At 36.1% G+C, this 19,836-nt stretch overlaps 2 protein-coding genes across 3 annotated transcripts; one reads left to right on the top strand and one right to left on the bottom strand.

The window, feature by feature from the left end:
- Positions 1–1,904: 1,904 nt before the first annotated feature.
- On the top strand, positions 1,905–7,531 carry LOC127107698 (uncharacterized). 2 transcript variants are annotated; one of them, XM_051045015.1, is made up of 5 exons: positions 1,905–2,331; positions 2,429–2,622; positions 4,165–4,483; positions 5,580–5,672; positions 6,876–7,531. In XM_051045015.1, the coding sequence occupies exons 1-5, from the start codon at positions 2,224–2,226 to the stop codon at positions 6,888–6,890; spliced, it is 729 nt and encodes a 242-aa protein (XP_050900972.1). In that variant the 5' UTR covers positions 1,905–2,223; the 3' UTR covers positions 6,891–7,531. The 2 variants fall into 2 exon arrangements, with proteins under 2 accessions (XP_050900972.1, XP_050900971.1); XM_051045014.1 differs by having other exon boundaries at positions 5,580–5,676.
- Positions 7,532–8,135: 604 nt separating this feature from the next.
- LOC127107696 (pyruvate kinase, cytosolic isozyme) lies at positions 8,136–11,331 on the bottom strand. The gene is made up of 3 exons (XM_051045012.1): positions 10,948–11,331; positions 9,549–10,010; positions 8,136–9,257 (listed from the first exon to the last, which is right to left on the bottom strand). The coding sequence occupies exons 1-3, from the start codon at positions 11,173–11,175 to the stop codon at positions 8,445–8,447; spliced, it is 1,503 nt and encodes a 500-aa protein (XP_050900969.1). The 5' UTR covers positions 11,176–11,331; the 3' UTR covers positions 8,136–8,444.
- Positions 11,332–19,836: the final 8,505 nt, after the last annotated feature.

Raw genomic sequence — 19,836 nt, 5'->3', positions numbered from 1 at the left:
AGATGTGTAGTCATTAGAGGAATCGACGTCAACACATCTTAAACGAACCAATCATACATGGTGCTAGACCAACTCAACATTATATGGCTTGGTTTAGGTTGGTTACAAAACCACAATTTATGTCTGAGCTAAAGTATTTGATTGATCCATGCCAACGAGCTTCGTCATACGCTCAACAATAAATCCCCGCCTAACAACCAACTTCACACACTTACCAAACCCAAGAACAATGTCAACCCACCTAAACCCAACGACCAACCTCACACCATCACCATACCATATACACCTAACACCAAATACCCAACCTCGCAACCAATTCATGTCACACACCCAAACTCAAAATCAGGAACCAAACCCTTACCACAAATAACCATACACAGCCACCACATTTGGCTATATCCTAAATGATTCATATGATTCAACCTCATCCCACCATGGCCTCCCATTCATGAACACCCAAACATCTCATCGCCACAACACCCAACCATTGTTTGACTTTCTTACACCACATGAACAATTGCTTCGTTTCTAAAACTATTCAATGTCCCAATTCGGGCAACCATACCGTCCACAAACAACCCAACCCCAACGACCCAACTACGACAACATGAGCACCAAACTCAATTACGGTAGCGTCGTTGACGGTAACACACCCAACTATTGGGGAAAAATGATGACAAATTTGTCAAATAGTGTTATACCTTTCACCGGACCTTCACACCAACCACCATTGCATCATGTCAGCACTCAAAGATCCCGTACACCTTAGGGAAATCGTGAGAGACCTTGAAGGCAGACTAACACATCGGGATGTGGAACATGGGATGTTTCAATCGAACATATCATTAATTTTTTTGTCAATTGTTGTGTATTTTATATTTATACTATAATATTATTAATTATTTTTCATTTACCTTTTTATTTCAATTTTATATAAATATAACATAAAAGATTTTTTTTTAAAATAATATACAAAGTATGCACCACATGCTCTTCGTGTCATTAAGCATGCGCCAATTACATTGGCTTCATCTGCATGCATGCGTCATTCCAATTGACGCTTTGGTTCAATGTCAATATGCAACTGACGCATGCTTTAAAGGGATACCTAAATAATTGTTATATTGATACATAACTTAAAATATGATTATTTTGAAAATATATTTAAAAAACTTGATTATTTTAAAAAAATTGGGTGTGTAGCATTCATAAATGTTGTCAAAATCTAATCTTTTCAAAGAAATGATCACCATTAGTGGATTTTTTAATTTAAAATAACCATATTTTTTCAAATTAAATACTGAAATAAATATTTTTTTCAAAAGAAATACGAATATAACCACTTTTTCAAAAGATGCGTAAGTTGATCTGGCGCATCCATTTAATATTAAGATGAGGCGTCAGCTCCCTTGACACATGTTTCTAAAGTATTGCATGGAGGCGACAGGGTTGCTGACTATTTAATTTTTTTAATTTTTAATTTTAAGTGTCCCTAAGAGCCAAACACACAAGCACATGCATGCGTCAGATTCATGAGCGCATGTGTTAAAGACACATGCATGCGCTAGCAACCCTGACGACTCCATGCAATATTTTAAAAGCATGCACCAAGGGAGTTTATGCCTCCTCTTAATATTAAATTGATGCATCAGATCAACCAAACATATTGTTTGAAAAAGTGATTATTTTTTGTTTTGTTTTTAAAAAATAATTATTTCAATATTAAATTTGAAAAATATGATTATTTAAAAAAAAATCCCATTAGTGAAACCTCACATCTCAAAAACATTTTCTTAAACTCAAAACTATATTTAAAGATAAGAGTCAAATTACACTTAGACATATATAGTAAAATTGAGTATATATTTTTAATAAAAATAGAAATATACATTTTTAATAGGAAAATAATTTCCATAATTGAATTGCCCCCGAGAGCAAGTGAGAGAGAGAGCAGCAGGGAAAAAGTTGGTTAGAGACTTACAGGTGGAATTGTGAAAAGGGGGTTATAATTTCATCACAACAAGTTGCAATTGCAATTGCAATTTCAATTTCAATATCTCTGTCTCCAACAACAACTTCAACTACAGATTCGCTTCCCAAAATTGGTAATCGCTCGTTACTCGCCAGCAAGAAGAAGAAGCACAAAAAAGAAACTGTGAAAGAAAACCTCAACGACGATGATAATGCATTCCGATTGATTTTCATCTTTCGCATTCAATATTTATGATGCTTTGTGGTTCATTCTTTTTCAATTTGAGAGATCGTATACAACCATGGATTCGCGATTACGATAGCCTTCAGTCTTTCGCTGTTATCCTCCTTTACATTCAGGTAGTTTTACCTTCGTTTTCCCTCAATCAAGAACATTTTTCTTATCAATTTATATATGTAATTTGATGATATCAATGTGTTTATTGAAAAATGCAAGATTGGGTGTGCGTTATTGGGATCCTTGGGAGCATCGTACAATGGTGTGTCGCTTATAAATCTTGCAATTTCGTTGTTTGCGTTGGTTGCAATTGAGAGTAGTAGTCAGAGTCTTGGACGTACCTATGCTTTTCTTCTCTTTTGCTCTATATTGCTGGATATTTCTTGGTTCATTCTCTTCACTCGCGAAATTTGGTGAGTTGTTCGTTTTTTGTTTCATAAATATTTGGCAAATTGTTTCATCTTGTTGTAACATAGACTACATTTAAGCGCAATTGTTCAAGAATATGATTGCCATGTTTATGCATTTCATATTTGGCAAATTGGTTAGAGATGACAGTGGCTTTTCTGTTGATTGTATGAATGAACTATTAGAAACACACTTGAGTCCCTAGGAGATTATTTTTTTTCCACATACTTGCATTTGTGGCTTGTTAAAGCAGAGTAATGGCTTTTGTATGGGTTTTTTGTGGGATGATGAGATGCAAATCACTGAAATACACTCGTTGGTTTTCTGGGAAATCATATCTCCTTCACACCACGTGCCTTTGTGGTTTGTCAAAGCAGCATAGTGGCTTTAGAGAGGAAGTTTTGGGAGTTTGGACCGGGAGAAGGAAAGAGAGAAATCGTTTGCCTTATTTAAGAGTGATTTTGTAAAGAATGATAAGAGAATGCTATTATTAATATATTTTTTAATTTTAAAGTATTATAATAACATGAAAAGAATTTGAAGAATTTTAAATAATCATGTCTCTTTCACACCACTTGCATGTTTGGCTGGTCAAAGCAGCATAATGGCTTTTGTGTGGGATTTTTGGAAGACCTTTGTGTTGGGGTCCTTTGTACCCTTCTCTTGCCTTGAATCATTTTTTGAAAAACAAAGGGTATGAGGTGACAATGGATTAACTTAATAAAATATTCTTCATCTAGCATATAAAGCTCTTATAAACTTATGGGGGTAAGAGACTCAATTCAGAGAGTGTTGTTTGTTGCCCCTTCAATGTGTTGCTAACAGTGTTGCCTGAAACTCAACATGCTTATTTGCAATTTCCTTTGTTGATATTGTGTTAGAATATTTTGAGCTGCAATTTGGTGGATGGAACTGTGCCTTGAAAACGGAGTTGAACTTCCCAGTTCCAGCTATCTTGTTTGGTGTGTATATTAGAGTCAAAATTTCAAATATAACACAAGTCCATGGCGTTGAAAATAACTGTTTTTTGATGCTATTTTCCATTTTTAGCATATACGCTGCCCTTAGAAATGCAATTTCAAGCTCAAAAGTAAAAAAAAAAGATAAAAAATTGTTGTGTAATATCATTGTTGCTGAGTATTTCAACAAGCTTTGCTGTTAGCATACTTAAGTTGTCTATGAAAATCATGTGGTATGGTTGCAGGATACTCTGATTACTTTGATAACCTTTATTGCTAGTATCCTTTGATCATCAATGGCAAGATACCCTATGATTATCGTGATCGCTGGATTTTCTTTATCATCATAATGCACTCTAGCCACATCACTGTCAATGTTTTTTGCACCCCAGAACTTTTTATCAATATGAAGTAACTAGTATAGAGTGAACAGAGTATAGAATATATGCTCATATGAACCAATTTTATAGAGTGAACAGAGTATAGAATATATGTTCACATAAATCAATTTTCTATGTTTGTTTGAATCAAAGAAATGGTCATGACTGTATTTTGATTCTTATCTGATGAAAATCAATGTGTTTGCAGGAATATTTCTTCGGACGATTATGCAAAGTTTTTTATATTTTCTGTGAAACTTACTCTGGCTATGCAAATTGTTGGCTTTATAGTGAGGCTATCATCCTCATTGTTATGGATTCAAATTTATAGGCTGGGTGCATCCTGTGTGGACACAGCTTCTCGAGCAGCAGACTATGACTTACGGAGTAGTTTTTTGAGTCCTGCGACACCTGCAATAGCAAGGCAACGCTCAAATTCCAATGAGATACTTGGTGGCTCTATATATGATCCGGCATACTACTCATCCCTGTTTGAAGACAATCAAGAAAACAAATCTACATATGGGGTAGGCGAATTTTTTCACAAAACCATATCTGTTTATATTTTCTTCAATGATTAATTTTCAGTTGGTATTGTTAGACGCTACACTTTGCAGTTTTACCCTTAACCTATAAAGTACTGACATAGACACGTACACCAGATAGGACACTGACATGTCGACACTGGTAAAAATTTGAAGAAATGAATTAATTGAACATAATCACATGTGTCGGTGTCGGACACCAGACACACCTTCCATTAGAAGTGTCGGTGCTGTATAGACCATACCAGTCTACATGGAGGCAAATTTTTTGGCTCTGGTAGCTCAAATGTACCAGTACCGTAACTTGTTGGCAGTTATATTCAGTATTGGATTAAATCTTGTTGCACAATCCAGTGGTCAATAAAGTGCCAACAGAGACACAGCAGATTTTACAAAAGTATTCTTAATATTGTTTTCTCTAATGATAAGAAAATAACTCTATAGAAGTTATTCTTGGTCCTGAGGTAAGTTTTCAGATAACTAACCTATAAGCGTGTTCTGGGTAAGAGTGAGATATTTGGTACTTAAGAACTTGCATGAATAAAGATAGATGAAACTGGTAATAGTCCTGTATAACCTGTAGTTATCACTCTACCTCTTTTGAAAACCCTGTAAGTTTTATTGGAAATACATTGATGACAAGGACAAGGAAGAAAAGAAAGCTTTTTCAGAGGACATTAAGTTTTACTCGTGTCCCTTAGGTTTCTACTTTTTATCATTGAAATTTCTTCCTGATTTGTCAAACCAATCAAATTTTTAACCATTCCCCAGCTTGTTAGTCACATGTTATGCAATCAAGTGATGAAGTTTCACACTTTTCTTTTCTTCCTTTCCCATTATAAGATGTGCCAAGGAGTGTTCTGTTTATTGGTACCAGTCTAGTCTCTATCATGTTCCAAAGGAGCACCCCACTCCTAGCAACAGTTTTAAGGTTTCACACTTAAAAGGGTTTGATATCTCTTGTAATTTTTCCAGGAACCTTCATTATAGTAATTTAATTAAATATTTTATTCATATTCTTACTGTTTTGACAAACTTCATTCGGCTTTATCTATTTCATTTGATTGGTTGTTTCTAGATGCCCGATCATGACATTGCCCAGAATGGGTCAACATCAGCCACTGGAATTTCTCAGAAGATATCCACAGAGAGATCTTTTCAGGCTGCGGATGTAGGTATTTTCTTACTACATACTCTTTTGTACTTTACTAAATTTTTGCAGTACCGTCAATCTATTACTTTGCCTAGAACCTCTCTTATCCTGATCTCATATTAAAAGTTTACTGAGAATTTTGATAATTACACATTATACTGAGTGACACTGATGGATGTCTGCTGTAACATTTTATTTATTTATGCTGTATTTTTTTTATTTTTTAAAACTTGAACTGTGGTCACTTTAGATGTTTGTCGTAATCATAGCGTGATCAGTGTTATACTCTGATACTTTAAGAAGAAAAGTTTACCAAGTGCAATTTTATCATGCCTAGTAGGGACCTAGTTTATTTTGGAGTTTCCACATATTGGATTCTAGGCCATCATATTTTTAAGGGCTAAAGTGATTTCCTTCAATTGAAAGTGGATTTAAGGCAAAATTAGTCAATTGTCTTCTTTGTATGGTTTTTTTAACGGGGAGTTACGTTTACGTTGATGTTCTAGTTTTCCTCGTAATCTTACGCCCATTAATAACAACTCACTGCCAACTTGCCAAAGCTTTCAGATGTCTTTTCCTAGAGTACTCGCTTGATAATTCTATGATTATCTTTACTTTCTCCACTTTTTTTATTAATTAATTTTCAACAATGAGTATGACTGCTGACTGGTGCAAGCCTGTGGTCCCAAGGACGTTGCAATTTCCCATCACCTTAGCTTGCTGTTACTTCTACCTTGACCCTGATATTGCTCTTCAGAATAGTAAATAGCCTGTCCATAACTTCATTCAATTCACGTTTTTCACTATTTTAGACATGATTCCATTTTAAAGACTACATGTGAATCCGTTTCCTATCTAGACTGGTGTCAGACTATGATTGATTAGATTTGGTTAGGTGTCTGCCCCTTAAGTTCTTGTTTACTCAATCAAGAATGACGAAGTATGAAATTAGAAAAAAAATTAACTAAATGAAGATAATATAAATGGAATGACCTCATAAATTATTAGACGTGCAAGATAATTCTCGTGCACTATGTCATTCTTTGTAGTGTTGTTTGCTGGTGCCACATAAATCTACTTTATGTGTATAAATACAGTTTCAATAGAATTAGATTAGATCATCCCTTCATATTTCTCACATTTGTTTCTTACTAAAAAGTTGATGGAATGTCCGGTATCAGAGCTGTCTAGTTGTTAACTTGTGTCTTTTTATGCTTGCAGGAAGAGAATGTATAAATCCCAAGATGGAACTTGTTTAAAACAGAGACCGAAATGCATTGCTCTCACTCCTGTATTGATATGCAGCAGCTTGGGTGTGGGGTATTGTATAATATGCATCTGTTGACAAACTTCTCATTGTAAATGTTTTGGCACAAAAGATAGGCATGCCACTGGTGCATTCTATGACGAAAATGACATCCAAGGTCTTTCCTTCAATCTTAATATGTGGAAACTCCAAAATATTTGATCACCACTGCCTATCAAATATGTCTGAAGTTGAGCTTAAGAAACCAATATATACGTTTCTGACAGATCTGCATATGACCAAGCAGTTTGGAATGCTGCATGTAGGTGGAAAATATGCCTAGAATTTGTTCCGGGGTTTTTCTTGCCTTTTTTCCGGCAGTAGTTTTAGGAGGCTAGTTAGTGAATCCTTAGTCAAGAGGGGGCTTTTTTTTTTTTTTTTTTTCATTTTTTCATTTTTTAAAACTATATACCATGAGGTTATATATGATATTAGAGATGCTATGAAATCAGTTAGTGTTCATATTGAATTGAATAGCAAGTGTACGAATGTTAGAATATGTTACACTTACTTACTGGTCAATACGAACATTGATTTGAGGAGGATAAAATAAAAATAAGGGTAAAATCTACATTGACAAATTCAAAGTCCTTTAACTTAATATTTCTTGTCGGGTTAAGTTTCAACAGAGATTTGATATTTGACAGTATTGCATAAGCAGTGGTTGTGTTAATAGTCATCACTTAGGTCACTACTTGATTCACACATTTTCTATAATTATTAAGGTTCAAGTCTTTCATCAAAGTAGTTAAACACAGACATTAAGCGCCATTCATTGCTTATGAAAAGGTCAAACAGGGCGCTACTTTTGGCTTGGCTGTGCCTGGAAACAGAGAAAACAATCGTTGGCACTTTTTGTTTCTACAATGAGGCTGACGATCCAGGTTCCCGAGCTAGCTTGGTTTCACTTTCATGTGATGTCAGCGATTTGTCACTATAAGATTGTAAAATATATATGAAAAAATTTCAATTTATTCTCTAAAATGCAGGAAATTTACCGGAAAGCTTCTTTCAGTAGTAATTCTTGTTATCAAAATGATTTTTTCAATGGTGTCTTCTGATAAATTTAAATATATAATTTGGACATATTTTAACAAAGCCATAACTTGATGGATATTCATTTTATCTTCAAATTTTCAAAATGACGAAACGTAATTAAACATGAAACCATACACTTTGGAATCAAGAAGTAAATTGCATTAATTCAGCAAAATAACCAAAAGCCAAAAGCTGGCCGTATTAGTACACCAAAAGATTCATACATGATCTCAAAAATGAAGAGTTCACAACTTGTCTCAACAATAATAAGGAAACAGAGAAATGCAGAAACGTGTAATATTGGGGAAACCCCAATAACAGCATAACCCCAATAACAGCATCTAATTGATGTTTTGCATCCAATGTAGATTGGAGATGGTATAATATATGAGTTCATTATTTCCCATCATAAAAATATGTTGCCATAAATACTTAATTTTGTGAGATCATTTCACGGTCAAGATTTTGATGATTGATGCAGTTCCCACACGATGCAGAACCACAACAGAATCCCCGTTAACGCAGAGTCCCTTTGTCTTGGCACATTGAAGGGCAAATTCAATTGCATCTTCTGTTGTTTCAGCATGAGAAGCTCTAGCAGAGGCTGCACTTAGTATTGGAATCAATCCTCGGAATATCAAGCTATGTCTTGCAGGGGACTCATCACTGCATGACCAATCAAAGGTATCAGTCGTAAGCTCAGGAACGACAACAGAAAGAATTGGTGTGCCTGGCCTGTATTTAGCCACCAACTTTGCAGTAGTCCCTCCTCGAGTTAAAACCAATATGAGAGCTGCTCTAGCTGAGTTGGCTGTTCTAACAGCAGAAGAAGCTAGACTCTCTAATGGACTCATAGGCACCGGTGAGTGCTGCATTATCCTTTTAAATACATCTCCATAGTCAAGGGTGCTCTCAGCTTCAACACATATTTTAGCCATAGTTCGAACAGCAAGTTCTGGATAAGCTCCAGCAGCTGTCTCACCACTAAGCATCACACAGTCTGTTCCATCCAGAACTGCATTGGCAACATCAGTAGCTTCAGCTCTGGTTGGCCTGGGAGATTTGATCATTGATTCCAACATCTGGGTTGCAGTAACAACCGGCTTTCCTTGGATATTGCACTTATAAATCATCACTTTCTGTGCGAGAAATATCTTCTCTATTGGAATTTCCATTCCAAGGTCACCACGTGCCACCATAAATGCATCTGAATTTGCAAGGATATCATCAAAGTTTGCAACCCCTTCTTGGTTTTCAACCTGCCATATTCATTTTGAAGTGACAGAGAAAAAAGCAACTAGTCATTAAACATAAGACGTACCAGAGATAGCAAGTATCAGTAGGAACTAAAAAATGTTTCCTTTTAAGAGCATCCAAAATATTGTTAGATGATGTCCAATAGCATACATCAATGCAGATGCAATAAGCATCTCTATGATATCATGTGATCATGTACATTTCATAACTCTTAAAACATTTTTAACCGATTAAAAATCACATTTTTTCTATGAAATAAAACCAGAAATCCTTAATATACCATATTGACATACCTTTGACATGAGAAGAATGGTCTTCGCATGTTTTCCTAGCAACTTCCGAACTTGGACCAGATCAGAACCTTTTCGAACGAAAGAAAGCGCAATCATGTCAATTTTATTGGGAACTCCCCAGACCATTATATCTTCCTTGTCTTTCTCAGTCAAAGTTGGGAGATCCACTACAACTCCAGGCAGATTAACATTCTTTCTCTCTCCTAGAACAGCAGAATTCTCACAGCGGCATTGAACCAAACCCTGTTCTTTGTCACATGATAAAACTTTAAATGATATGGTTCCATCTGCGCAGAGTATGACACTCCCGGGCTTCACATCCTCAGCCAACTTTTTGTAACTCATACAGATCGTATTCTCATCACCCTTTAAGCTATAGTCAGTTGAAATAGTTATCTCTTGGCCTAGTTTCAGTTGGATAGGCTTGCCATCCTTGAGAAATCCAGTTCGAATCTCAGGCCCCTGCAACAGTGTAAGTAAGTAGATACATAGTACACGATGAAGGAACTTGAAAACAGAGCGCTGGAGCATGTTTAACCTAAATTTAATATCAGGCATCCATGTATGATTGAAAAGAAGATCACTTCCTTTCACTTTTTATTTGATAAGAAACTTATAACATCTCCACTGGTGAACACTATCAAATTGTTCCTTAACTTCATTTTTATGAGCCCTACACTATACTAGATCAGTTTTAAGAACCTTACAAACTTTCCACTCCATCAATTCAATTATTTAAGAATTTCAAACGAGTCCGACAAATCAACCTACATCTTCTACAATGAATTCTTATGTGTCATTCATCTCATCTTCCTCAAATGACAATACTCACCAAAAGTTTTGCAACCATTTTTGTTTGGATGGGCTTAGTTGAGCTTATCTACTACCATAAGTTTTATGACATTTTTCATAAATGTTTTTGAACTTAGTTTTATAAATTCTTCAAGATAGCTAATGAAAACAACTTATAACATCTATAATAACAATTTAAACTTATTTTATCTTTTGTTAGAAAAATAGCTTATTCATAGACACTTATTTTGATAAGCACTTGTGCTATAAGCTGCAAATAAGTAGTTTATCCAAACAGACTTTAAATCTATTTGAAGTGACTTATTTGAGACTATATATAGGTCTCACACAAACACTTGTGACACTGTTTAGAACAATATAAGTAGTTTTTCCAACAAGACCTAATCTTATCGTTCAGCCATGTACGGATTGTAAGGTCACTATTAATCGCTTAAATTTGATGTTATCCACACATGTTCAGAGATCAACTAGCTATCTTAAGTTCTAAGTTGAAATTCTTCATACAAATCTATTGAAATCAGAAACATTGACAAGTATGAAAGGAAAAACTCAAGATGTATAATAAATAAAACGAAAAGTGTCGTGCCTTAGTGTCGAGCATGACGGCGCAGAGTATACCGGTGTTCTCCATGGCGGCTCTAAGATTATCTAGGGTTTCCTGATGATACTCGTGGGAGCCATGGGAGAAGTTGAAGCGAGCAACGTTCATACCTGCTCGCAAAAGCTTCTCAACCATCGGCACAGACCTAGATGCAGGTCCAAGCGTGCACACGATCTTGGTTTTGGGTTTCGTTTCTGCTACAACCGTCGACATCGTAGATCGGAGAATTTTTTCTTTTGCCTCTGTTATGCTTTGTTGAGCTTTCTTTGACTCTCAGATGAAATAAAACCTCTTTATATATATTCTCGAAGAGAGTCTCACGCGAACGATGTGTTTTCAACCAAACTATCTTTTCTTGACCAGGAATCAACCATGGTATATTACATTAACTGTCATTTTTTAAAAAGAAATATCATGTGTTAATTTTTTAAAATATATTACTATCTTTGTTTATTTATAATAAATATAATCTGCATCATTGTTAATAAGGTTATCATTTATTTACTTATTTATTTATACTTATAATAATAAGATAATGGCTAGCGTGGAATGCATTAGATGGTCCACGAGTGTCAACTTTAAAATAATGTTCTAAATTATTGAGATTTTATTGATCTTTTAGATTTAATAATATATCATCAAAAATACAATTACAATATTTTAAATCTCAATTACTGTGCTAGAACACAACCTTTCCTTCTAGTAAGACATTTAATTAGAAAAAATGTTTGTCGATAAATTTGGTGTAAATAGTTATAAGGTTATATTTGTTAGGGTTCTAAACGGGAGCGACGTCAGGGTCCTCGTCTAGTAAAGCACCGTTCAATTGTTATTTTTACGGAATACATGAGCTCGCCTTTAGGATAAACGAGATGTATAATATTGTTAACTTCACATTAGTCATATAAGAATGTGTCATACCACGACTTCTTAGATAACAGGTGGTTAATAGTCTCTTCCAATTAAGGGGGAGTGATTACCACTTTCTAAAGTTTTATAAATCTTAAGTTCAAGGGCCTATATAAATATAATACCCTTTGAGGATAGAGACATATCATAATAATACATTATTTCTCGCCGCCACGGATAAGCCATAATTGTTATAAAACTATTGAGGTCTCTGAGTATCCCCTATCCGTGTAGGGATACCGCGCACACTTGTATTTTTTGACCAGTACAATAACGTCCACTGTGGATCCCCAATAAAACTAATCGGGACCACACTTTCTTTTACAACTGTCATATTCGTGTCACCCTCACTCTTGTATCCAGACATTCCCAGTCATGGTTAACATGAGAGCATATTCCCCTACGACGGAAGATACAAGGGGAATCAGTGATGCCAATGTCATGGCGGAGATGAGTCCCACCATGGATGAGTTACGTTGTCATAATCAAACTCTATAGGATAACATCCTCAATATTTGACAGTGCCAGCATGAGATCAATCCCCCTAGAGAAGATGTAAATATTGAATCCCCAACCACTCTCAGACGAAGTATGGGAAGCATGTGTCCCTAAAGAATTCAATCCTCCCTCTTTGGCCAAGTTTGATGGGTGCAATGACCCTTATGAACATGTCTCCTCCATCAATACAAAGATGTCCATTATCGAAGCGCCTAGCACCTTGAAGTAAAAAAATCGATTAGACACCTTTAGGGAGGAAGTCTTGCAATGGTATATGGGTCTACCCCGAGCTTCCATCACTAGTTATTAGGAATTGGTAAAGAAACTTGTACTTCAGTTCATTGTCAGCCGTCACAGAAAGATGTTCACCGCCATCCTGTTCAACATACGACAGGGTCCCTCAAAATTATTGAGGGATTATCTCGTCTAGTTCAATGAAGCTACCATAAGGGTTGTCCCCAAACAATAAATGTTTATGGGGGCGTTCCAGAACAATATCAAGGCAAGACACTTTAATAAGTCTCTCGCTCAAAAGCCAACACTTTCATCAGTGAAAGTAGTAACCATGACAAAATGTTACATAAAAAGCGAAGAAAGTAATGTTAATAAGAAGGCGTGAGACATCAAATAATATGCTTCTAATGTTGTAAGTTTGCACCACCACAGGAAGAGTAACTACACTTCTCCCATCAAAGGTAAAATTATGTTCAATCGAATAAGCATGACAGCGAAAAGCTTCAGGCCCCCGAATACTCGTTGTGAACATATCTGGCATGAGGTCTTTCATCTCTATAACATCCATGCACCTCCAACTCCTAAAACAAACATGAAGGGTCCCATACCAGGTAGATAATGCAAGTTCCATAGATTTAAAGGGCACCACACTGAAGAATGTTACCAACTTAATAAAGAGATTGAGAGGTTGATCCAAGAGAGACACCTCAAGAAGTATGCCAATGGTGATTCTTCACCATGGGTCATACAAATCCACCTCCCTCGAGCGAGATGATGCATGAAGCCCCGGGACCAACAAGGCAAAAGAGGCATCCACAAGAGGGGATAACAAAATTGTGTGCCATACACTCAATACTATTGCATGAGGATTTGCTGGAGGCGAATGGACTAGTTCCTCCCATTGAAGGTACGTTCATCAAGTGATGAACATAAATGACCTCTATAATAAGGAAAGTGAGGGTGAGCTAAAGACGCTAGAAGCCAAAATCGCCTTCTCTAAGAAAGATGCAGTCGACATCCACCCTAACAATGATAACCTTATGGTTATTACTGTTTGGTGTGATGAGTGGGAGATGAAAAGAAATCTCGTAAATCAAGGAAATACCTCGATGAATCTGATGGACCATGTTGTATGTTGAACAAGCTAGTGCTGGACATCTTTCTTTGATGGCTGATTGTGAACTGGTGTACAATTTTATTTACCAGCTCATGATAGTTGTCGATGGAGGCACGGGGTAGACCCATATACCATCGCAAAGTGGTGTCCCTGAAAGTTCCAAACAACAACTTGCACTTCAGTGAATCAGACTCTCATTTGATGGTCATCTATGTGTTCGTGAAGATAACTGCGCCCATCAAACTTGGGCAAAGAGGGAGATTTTAATCCCTCAGGGACAAACACTCCCCATTTCTCGTCTAACGGTGGTTAGGGGTCCAGTTTCTCCATCTCTTACAGGGGATTGGACACCTATTTGCGTTGTATAATGTCGTGGACATTGTCCTTCAGTGTCTGGTTCTAACAATGTAGTTCGTACATGGCGGCACATATCTCCTCTAGGGCGTTGACATCACTATTATTGTTGGTACCTTATGGTGTTGGATGATTGTGATGAAGAAGATGTTGCCCAAGTTAGTTTTACCAAGGTTCCACAGGGTGTCATTGTACTGTTCAAAAAGTACATGTGTGCATGTCACCCCTGCAAGGGCAGAGGTACTAAGAGGTCTTAGTAGGTATATTACGTTGTATGGTGGTTATGACTTGCCCATAGTGACGAGAAGGCCTATATAGGAGTGCTTATGGTGGTTTAGAGCACATACTCACGTGAGGTGAGAGGCTATGTATATTTATCTGGTGTTTAAGTATAAGCGTATGATTTAGGATATGTCCTCTCTCTTGAAGGGAGAAGTATTTATATAGGCTTTTCAGGCCTAGGGTTTAGGAAACCCTAGGGACAACAACCACTCCCCCGTGATTAAGGGAGACTAATGACTACTTATTTCTCAAAGATTCATTGTGAGACTCCCTCTCACGAACCTAATAGGAGATAACAGTATTATACACGTCATCTGCCCTAAAGACAAACCCCCCATATCTTGTGGGATCCAAGAGTCTCCCTTGTTTGGGACCCTCACAGTAAGTTTTTTTTTACATATGCACTTATTAACTTAAATCACAAGTAATCACATGAAAAAACCTTAATTTATCATAAAAGAAGGTAAAACACCTATGTGGCCATTTTGACTATGTTATTCATGAATACATGTGAAAATATCTAAGAAAAATCACAAAATATAGAGATGAGTAACAGAGAATTCGCTAGGTGAAGCAGAGGCTCGCCCAACAAAAAATAAGACAAATCAGAATAACTCTTCAACAACTGTCTCGCCAAACGATATTAAAAACTCATCAAGCCATGTTAAAAGTTTGTTGGAAAATATTATAATGAACACACACACACACACAGACATACACACACAGAGAGAGAGATTTGAATATCTTAATTTCACTCTCTTTAAAGTAAAATAATTTTGAATATCTTAATTTCATTCTCTCTTTAAAGTAAAATGATTTTGAATATCTTAATTTCAGTCTCTCTTTAAAATAAAATGATTTTGAATATCTTAATTTCACTCTCTCTTTAAAGTAAAATGATTTTATAATAAACAGAGGGTGAGAATAGAGAGTGGCATTTAGAGAGATAGAGAGGAAGAAGAGAGGGTGAGAATAAGAGAGTGAGAATAAAGTGACATTTAGAGAGAGGTAGAGAGGTAGAGAGGAAGAAGAGGAATAAAGAGAAAAAATGAGAAGATCTAAAATGCAATTAGTTAGGTAGAAGATTTTTGAGAAAATGCGTTTGTCTTGATCAAGCTTCTATTGTTTGATTTGTTGTTACAATTTAACTTCCACTGTCTTTAAATTTCTTCCGAATATCATGGTCTAATGATAATATTTCTAAGCCTACCAAATCTCATCAATGAATGTCCCGAAAACAAGCAACGAATCCTATTGCCAAAGAAACTATAATAGTTTGAACCAAAAGTTTTTAGTTCTACATCTATCGAAATCAGAGTTAAAGCACCTATACGGCAACCAGGACTCTTCAAAGACATGGCCTAAATGGCAATTTTCAGTTAACTATTAATAAGAAAATAAATCAAGGAGCACATTGTAACAGAGAAAAATAGAAAAAAACTGCGTTTTTTTTTACAAAAATAACCCACTTTTTAAAGGAAATTCCCAAAATACCCCTGGTTTCAAAAAAAATCCCAAAATACCCCACTGTTAGGAGGAGTCTCCAATTGAATTGGCGACTCCTCTTAAAACTTGAATGGAGGCGTCAATTGGATTGGCTAGGGTAGGTGCCCTAGCCAATCCAATTGGCGCCTATGTGTAGGTTTTAAGAGGGGTCGCCAATTCAATTGGAGACTCCTCCTAAAATGAAATTTTTGTCCTATAAATAGATGTGTTGCGTGACTAATTGTTCCACATCTCATATAATCATTTGGCTATCATGTTTGGTGTTCGTCGCCGATACGGAAAGGTGATTTATGCGAGAGACAAACCTCAAATGCTGATGCTGTTTTGGAACATCACCACGTTCGATCAACTGAAGAGGGAGATGGTTCGTTGGTTAGATGGGAAAATACTAGAAGGGGAAAAATCAGAAGTATTGAGAGACTTGACAGTATCTTTGGTTGGGTGTGAATGAAGACTGATAAGGATGCTAGGGAAATGATGTTCGGTCGAGACGACATCAATTTGATTGTTGTAATCAATTAGAAATATTAATGTTTTCAGATGTTTTGTACTGATGTTTGTTGTGAACCTCGTTGTAACAAGAACTTAATGATATATAATTATTGAATGTTACAGAAATACAATGTTACAAAAAGATTAAGACCTAGATGATGTTTCTCAATTGGGACAATTGTTCTTGTTGTGTCCTGGTTGACGACAGATGTCATACCCCAAAAATTACCCATCATTTTTTCTAAAAAAAAAAAATAAAAAAATAAAAAAAAAAAAACGAAAAAAAAAAAAAAAAAAACGAAAAAAAAAAAAAAAAAAAAGAAAAAAAAATTTAATTAATTAATTAATTAATTAATTAATTAAATAATTAAAATAAATAAATAAATAAAATATAACAAATTATTTTGGACTTGGGTCTCCCTCATTCCAAGCCCATTACCCACGAAATTAGTCTATAAATACTGAAGTTTCAGTAGGGGAGTGACACTTGGAGTTTACACTTGGAGTTACACTTTGGAGTTACACTGGGAGATTCACTGGAGAAAGAAGGAAGAGAAGCAAAACACTCTGAGGTTTCCTTGGAACAAAACCTTGAGGAAAAAGAAAGAGAGAGAACAGAGAAGGACGGATAGAAACTTTGGCATAGGAACCCTGCCTACCCGGAGAATTCAGAGTAAAGAAACCCTGAAGGCAGCCCATCTGCACCGAAGCCATCGCCGTCCAATTCCCGCTGCCTAACTTATTCCGATACTACAAGTGGTCAATCCCTTCAACCTTGAATTGGCAAACAGGTTTGCGTATCTCTATTGTTTATACTTTCAATTGGCCATATCTACATATATAATGTATCATGATTAAATGTTGATATATAATTTGCTTTCGTATGGGAATCTAAATATGCCTGAATACCCTGAATGTTTGATCATGTTATTCCTGTGATAAAATGCCATAAAATTCAAAGTTCCTAACGTGGGGCTGTTTTCAAATTCAAAATCCGTGGCCTATTCTGTTTTTTTTATGTTTTTATCATAGCCATGCATTATTCATCCTATCCTATTTATTGTTGTGATATTTCTCCGGTGTAATCTTCGATTGCACCCTGATTTGGTGTTCTGACATGTTTCTTTTTTTGAGTTTCGTAAAGGTTCACATATCCCAGGAAAAGGTTATTGGCTAGGTATTCCACTTTATTTGTGGGATACCCTTGTGGAGTTTCACCCTAAATTAATTTTTAATGTATTAATTTCTAATGTATTAATTTTTTAATATATTATTTTTAATAATTTAATGTGGAGTTTCATCCTAATTATATAATTAATTGTAACACTTTGCCTTTGAATAAGTGATCTTGGACCTCTCTTTGTTGCCTTACGATTACGATATTACGGTCATGTCCCGCGAACGTGGGGATACCCTTAGCAAAGACCCTTCGGTTAAATCATCATAAAATAAATTATAGTCCCTCGGATGTTGCCTTCGAATATACAACTTTGTCCCTCGATGACCCTCCGATGTTGCCTACGGTTAAAAGATGATAGTCCCTTCGAATGCTAAGATATCCTCGTAACTGTTGCCTTCAATGACCTATCGATGACCCTACGATGACCCTTTTACATCCAAAGGATAAAACTACTTATTTCTCAATAATAAGGACAGTTTTACCCTCATAAGGATAGGAAATACTCATAAAGACCTTGGGTCGGTATAACTCTTAATTGCTGGCTCACAACCTAAAACATTTTTTCACACCTCACACCTTTCAAAATACCTTCAGAAAATCACCACTTGGTATACATTCATACTAGAATCATTACCGAGTTATATTTTTCTAAACAATTTTCAAAACTAAACGAGATAATCACTTTGTATACATTCATACAAGAATCATTACAAAGTTAAATTCTCTTTTCAAAACAATTTTTCTAAACAATTCACAAACACTTTTTTTTAGACAAAAATAATATAAGTGATCAGCAATTAAGAGCCCATGGATAACCATGGATACAAAGGGTGCTAACACCTTCCCTTTGTATAATGTACCTCCCGAACCCAAAATCTAAATTAAGGTTTTTCCTGTTCTTTTCCACCTTTCCTTATTGGATAAAAGAAAAGTCGGTGGCGACTCTTGCTAACCGCGACATTGCGATTAAAACCACAAAAAAGTCCAGTTCACCGTATGACAGAACTGGCGACTCTGCTGGGGACCCTAAATATTTAAAAAGAGAGGTTACCTTAAAAACAAGATCACTTATTCAATTTGTCTGATTTATTTTTAAGGGATTGCTTGGGTATGTTATGCTTGAGTGAAAGATCCTACACCCGGATCTAGTGTACCTTAGGTAAGTAGCAAGAGATCATCGCGACTGTCCGGCGTATACTGGAATGGTCAAAATGATGGCTACGGTTAATGTGGCACTTTGGATGTCCTGATGTTCCTCATGTTAGTTGAGGAAATATTTGGCATTTGCGTGGTGTCATAAAAGCATTAACCAGACCTTTAGAACCCTAATTGACTCATCCTGGCCATTAGAAAGTAGTGAGATAACTGGCTTCGGTTCCGACTGGAGTTGGTTGAGACTCGATACTACACTCTTTGAGATTGGACTTTAGGGAAGCTTCGGTCAACCACTTGGTGTTGCACTGAAGTGGACTTAAGGAAAGGTCAATGATTTGAGATCCTTCTAGAACCCGGTTACTATTCTAAGACAGGTTGAACCAACCAAACTTCAGTGGGGAGGGTATTTACCTATGGAACTCACGCAAGCCTTAAAACCTAGGAATGATTGTTGTGTGACTTGCTTGTGCTTGTTATTTATCTAACAACATAACATCATAACATCATGGCATTGTACTAACCATTTCAAGGATTTAGGGATTTAACTCTGCTAAAAAAAAAAAAAAAAAACAAAAGCAAAAACAAAAAGAAAAGAAAAAAAAAAAAAGCTCTTTTTGTTAGTTTATGCAAAGTTAAATCCCGAAAGTCCTTGAAAACATTTCATACATTGCATTGCATCGCATAACAGGTATTCTAAAGGATCAGTGTTCTCACGATTTTCCTAGCAAACAGATTCCAACAGATTCCAGCAGATTCAAACAGATTGAACAATGGCTCTCGAACAAACTGTCAAAGATCTCCAGGCCCAGAATGCTCAATTCCAGGAAATGATGCTGAGCTTATCTAAGGGGCAGGAAGAACTGAAAGCTCTTTTGATGGAGAAGAAGAAGGACCAGAAACCTGTGGGTTACATCAACCCGGGGAGAAGGCTTAAGGGACAGGTTACAGGAGTCAAGATTAGAATTCCGAAGGATTCAGAAGAAGAGACCGAGAATGATTCGGAAGATGAGAATCCTAATCTCGTCAATTCTGAGGACGACGATGAAGATTATGAACATGAACAGTACTCTCCGAAGGATGATAAGTACAAGTTGCTGGAAGAACGTATGCTAGCTATGGAGGGGCAGAAAGTGCCCGGTCTGGATTT

The sequence above is a fragment of the Lathyrus oleraceus genome, chromosome 7 (genome assembly GCF_024323335.1).
Source record: "Lathyrus oleraceus cultivar Zhongwan6 chromosome 7, CAAS_Psat_ZW6_1.0, whole genome shotgun sequence".
NCBI classification, from domain to species: domain Eukaryota; kingdom Viridiplantae; phylum Streptophyta; class Magnoliopsida; order Fabales; family Fabaceae; genus Lathyrus; species Lathyrus oleraceus.
This window is presented reverse-complemented; position numbering and strand designations above follow the sequence as displayed.

Bases quoted from the DNA above. Each gene is read 5' to 3' on its own strand.
- LOC127107698 (XM_051045014.1), top strand. From the start codon at position 2,224: ATGATGCTTTGTGGTTCATTCTTTTTCAATTTGAGAGATCGTATACAA. The intron at 4,484-5,579 runs GTAGGCGAATTT...GGTTGTTTCTAG, and splicing joins AAAACAAATCTACATATGGG to ATGCCCGATCATGACATTGC. The intron at 5,677-6,875 runs GTATTTTCTTAC...TTATGCTTGCAG, and splicing joins TTTTCAGGCTGCGGATGTAG to GAAGAGAATGTATAAATCCC.
- LOC127107696 (XM_051045012.1), bottom strand. From the start codon at position 11,175: ATGTCGACGGTTGTAGCAGAAACGAAACCCAAAACCAAGATCGTGTGC. The intron at 10,011-10,947 runs GCACGACACTTT...ACACTGTTGCAG, and splicing joins CCGTCATGCTCGACACTAAG to GGGCCTGAGATTCGAACTGG. The intron at 9,258-9,548 runs GTATGTCAATAT...TGAATATGGCAG, and splicing joins CCATTCTTCTCATGTCAAAG to GTTGAAAACCAAGAAGGGGT.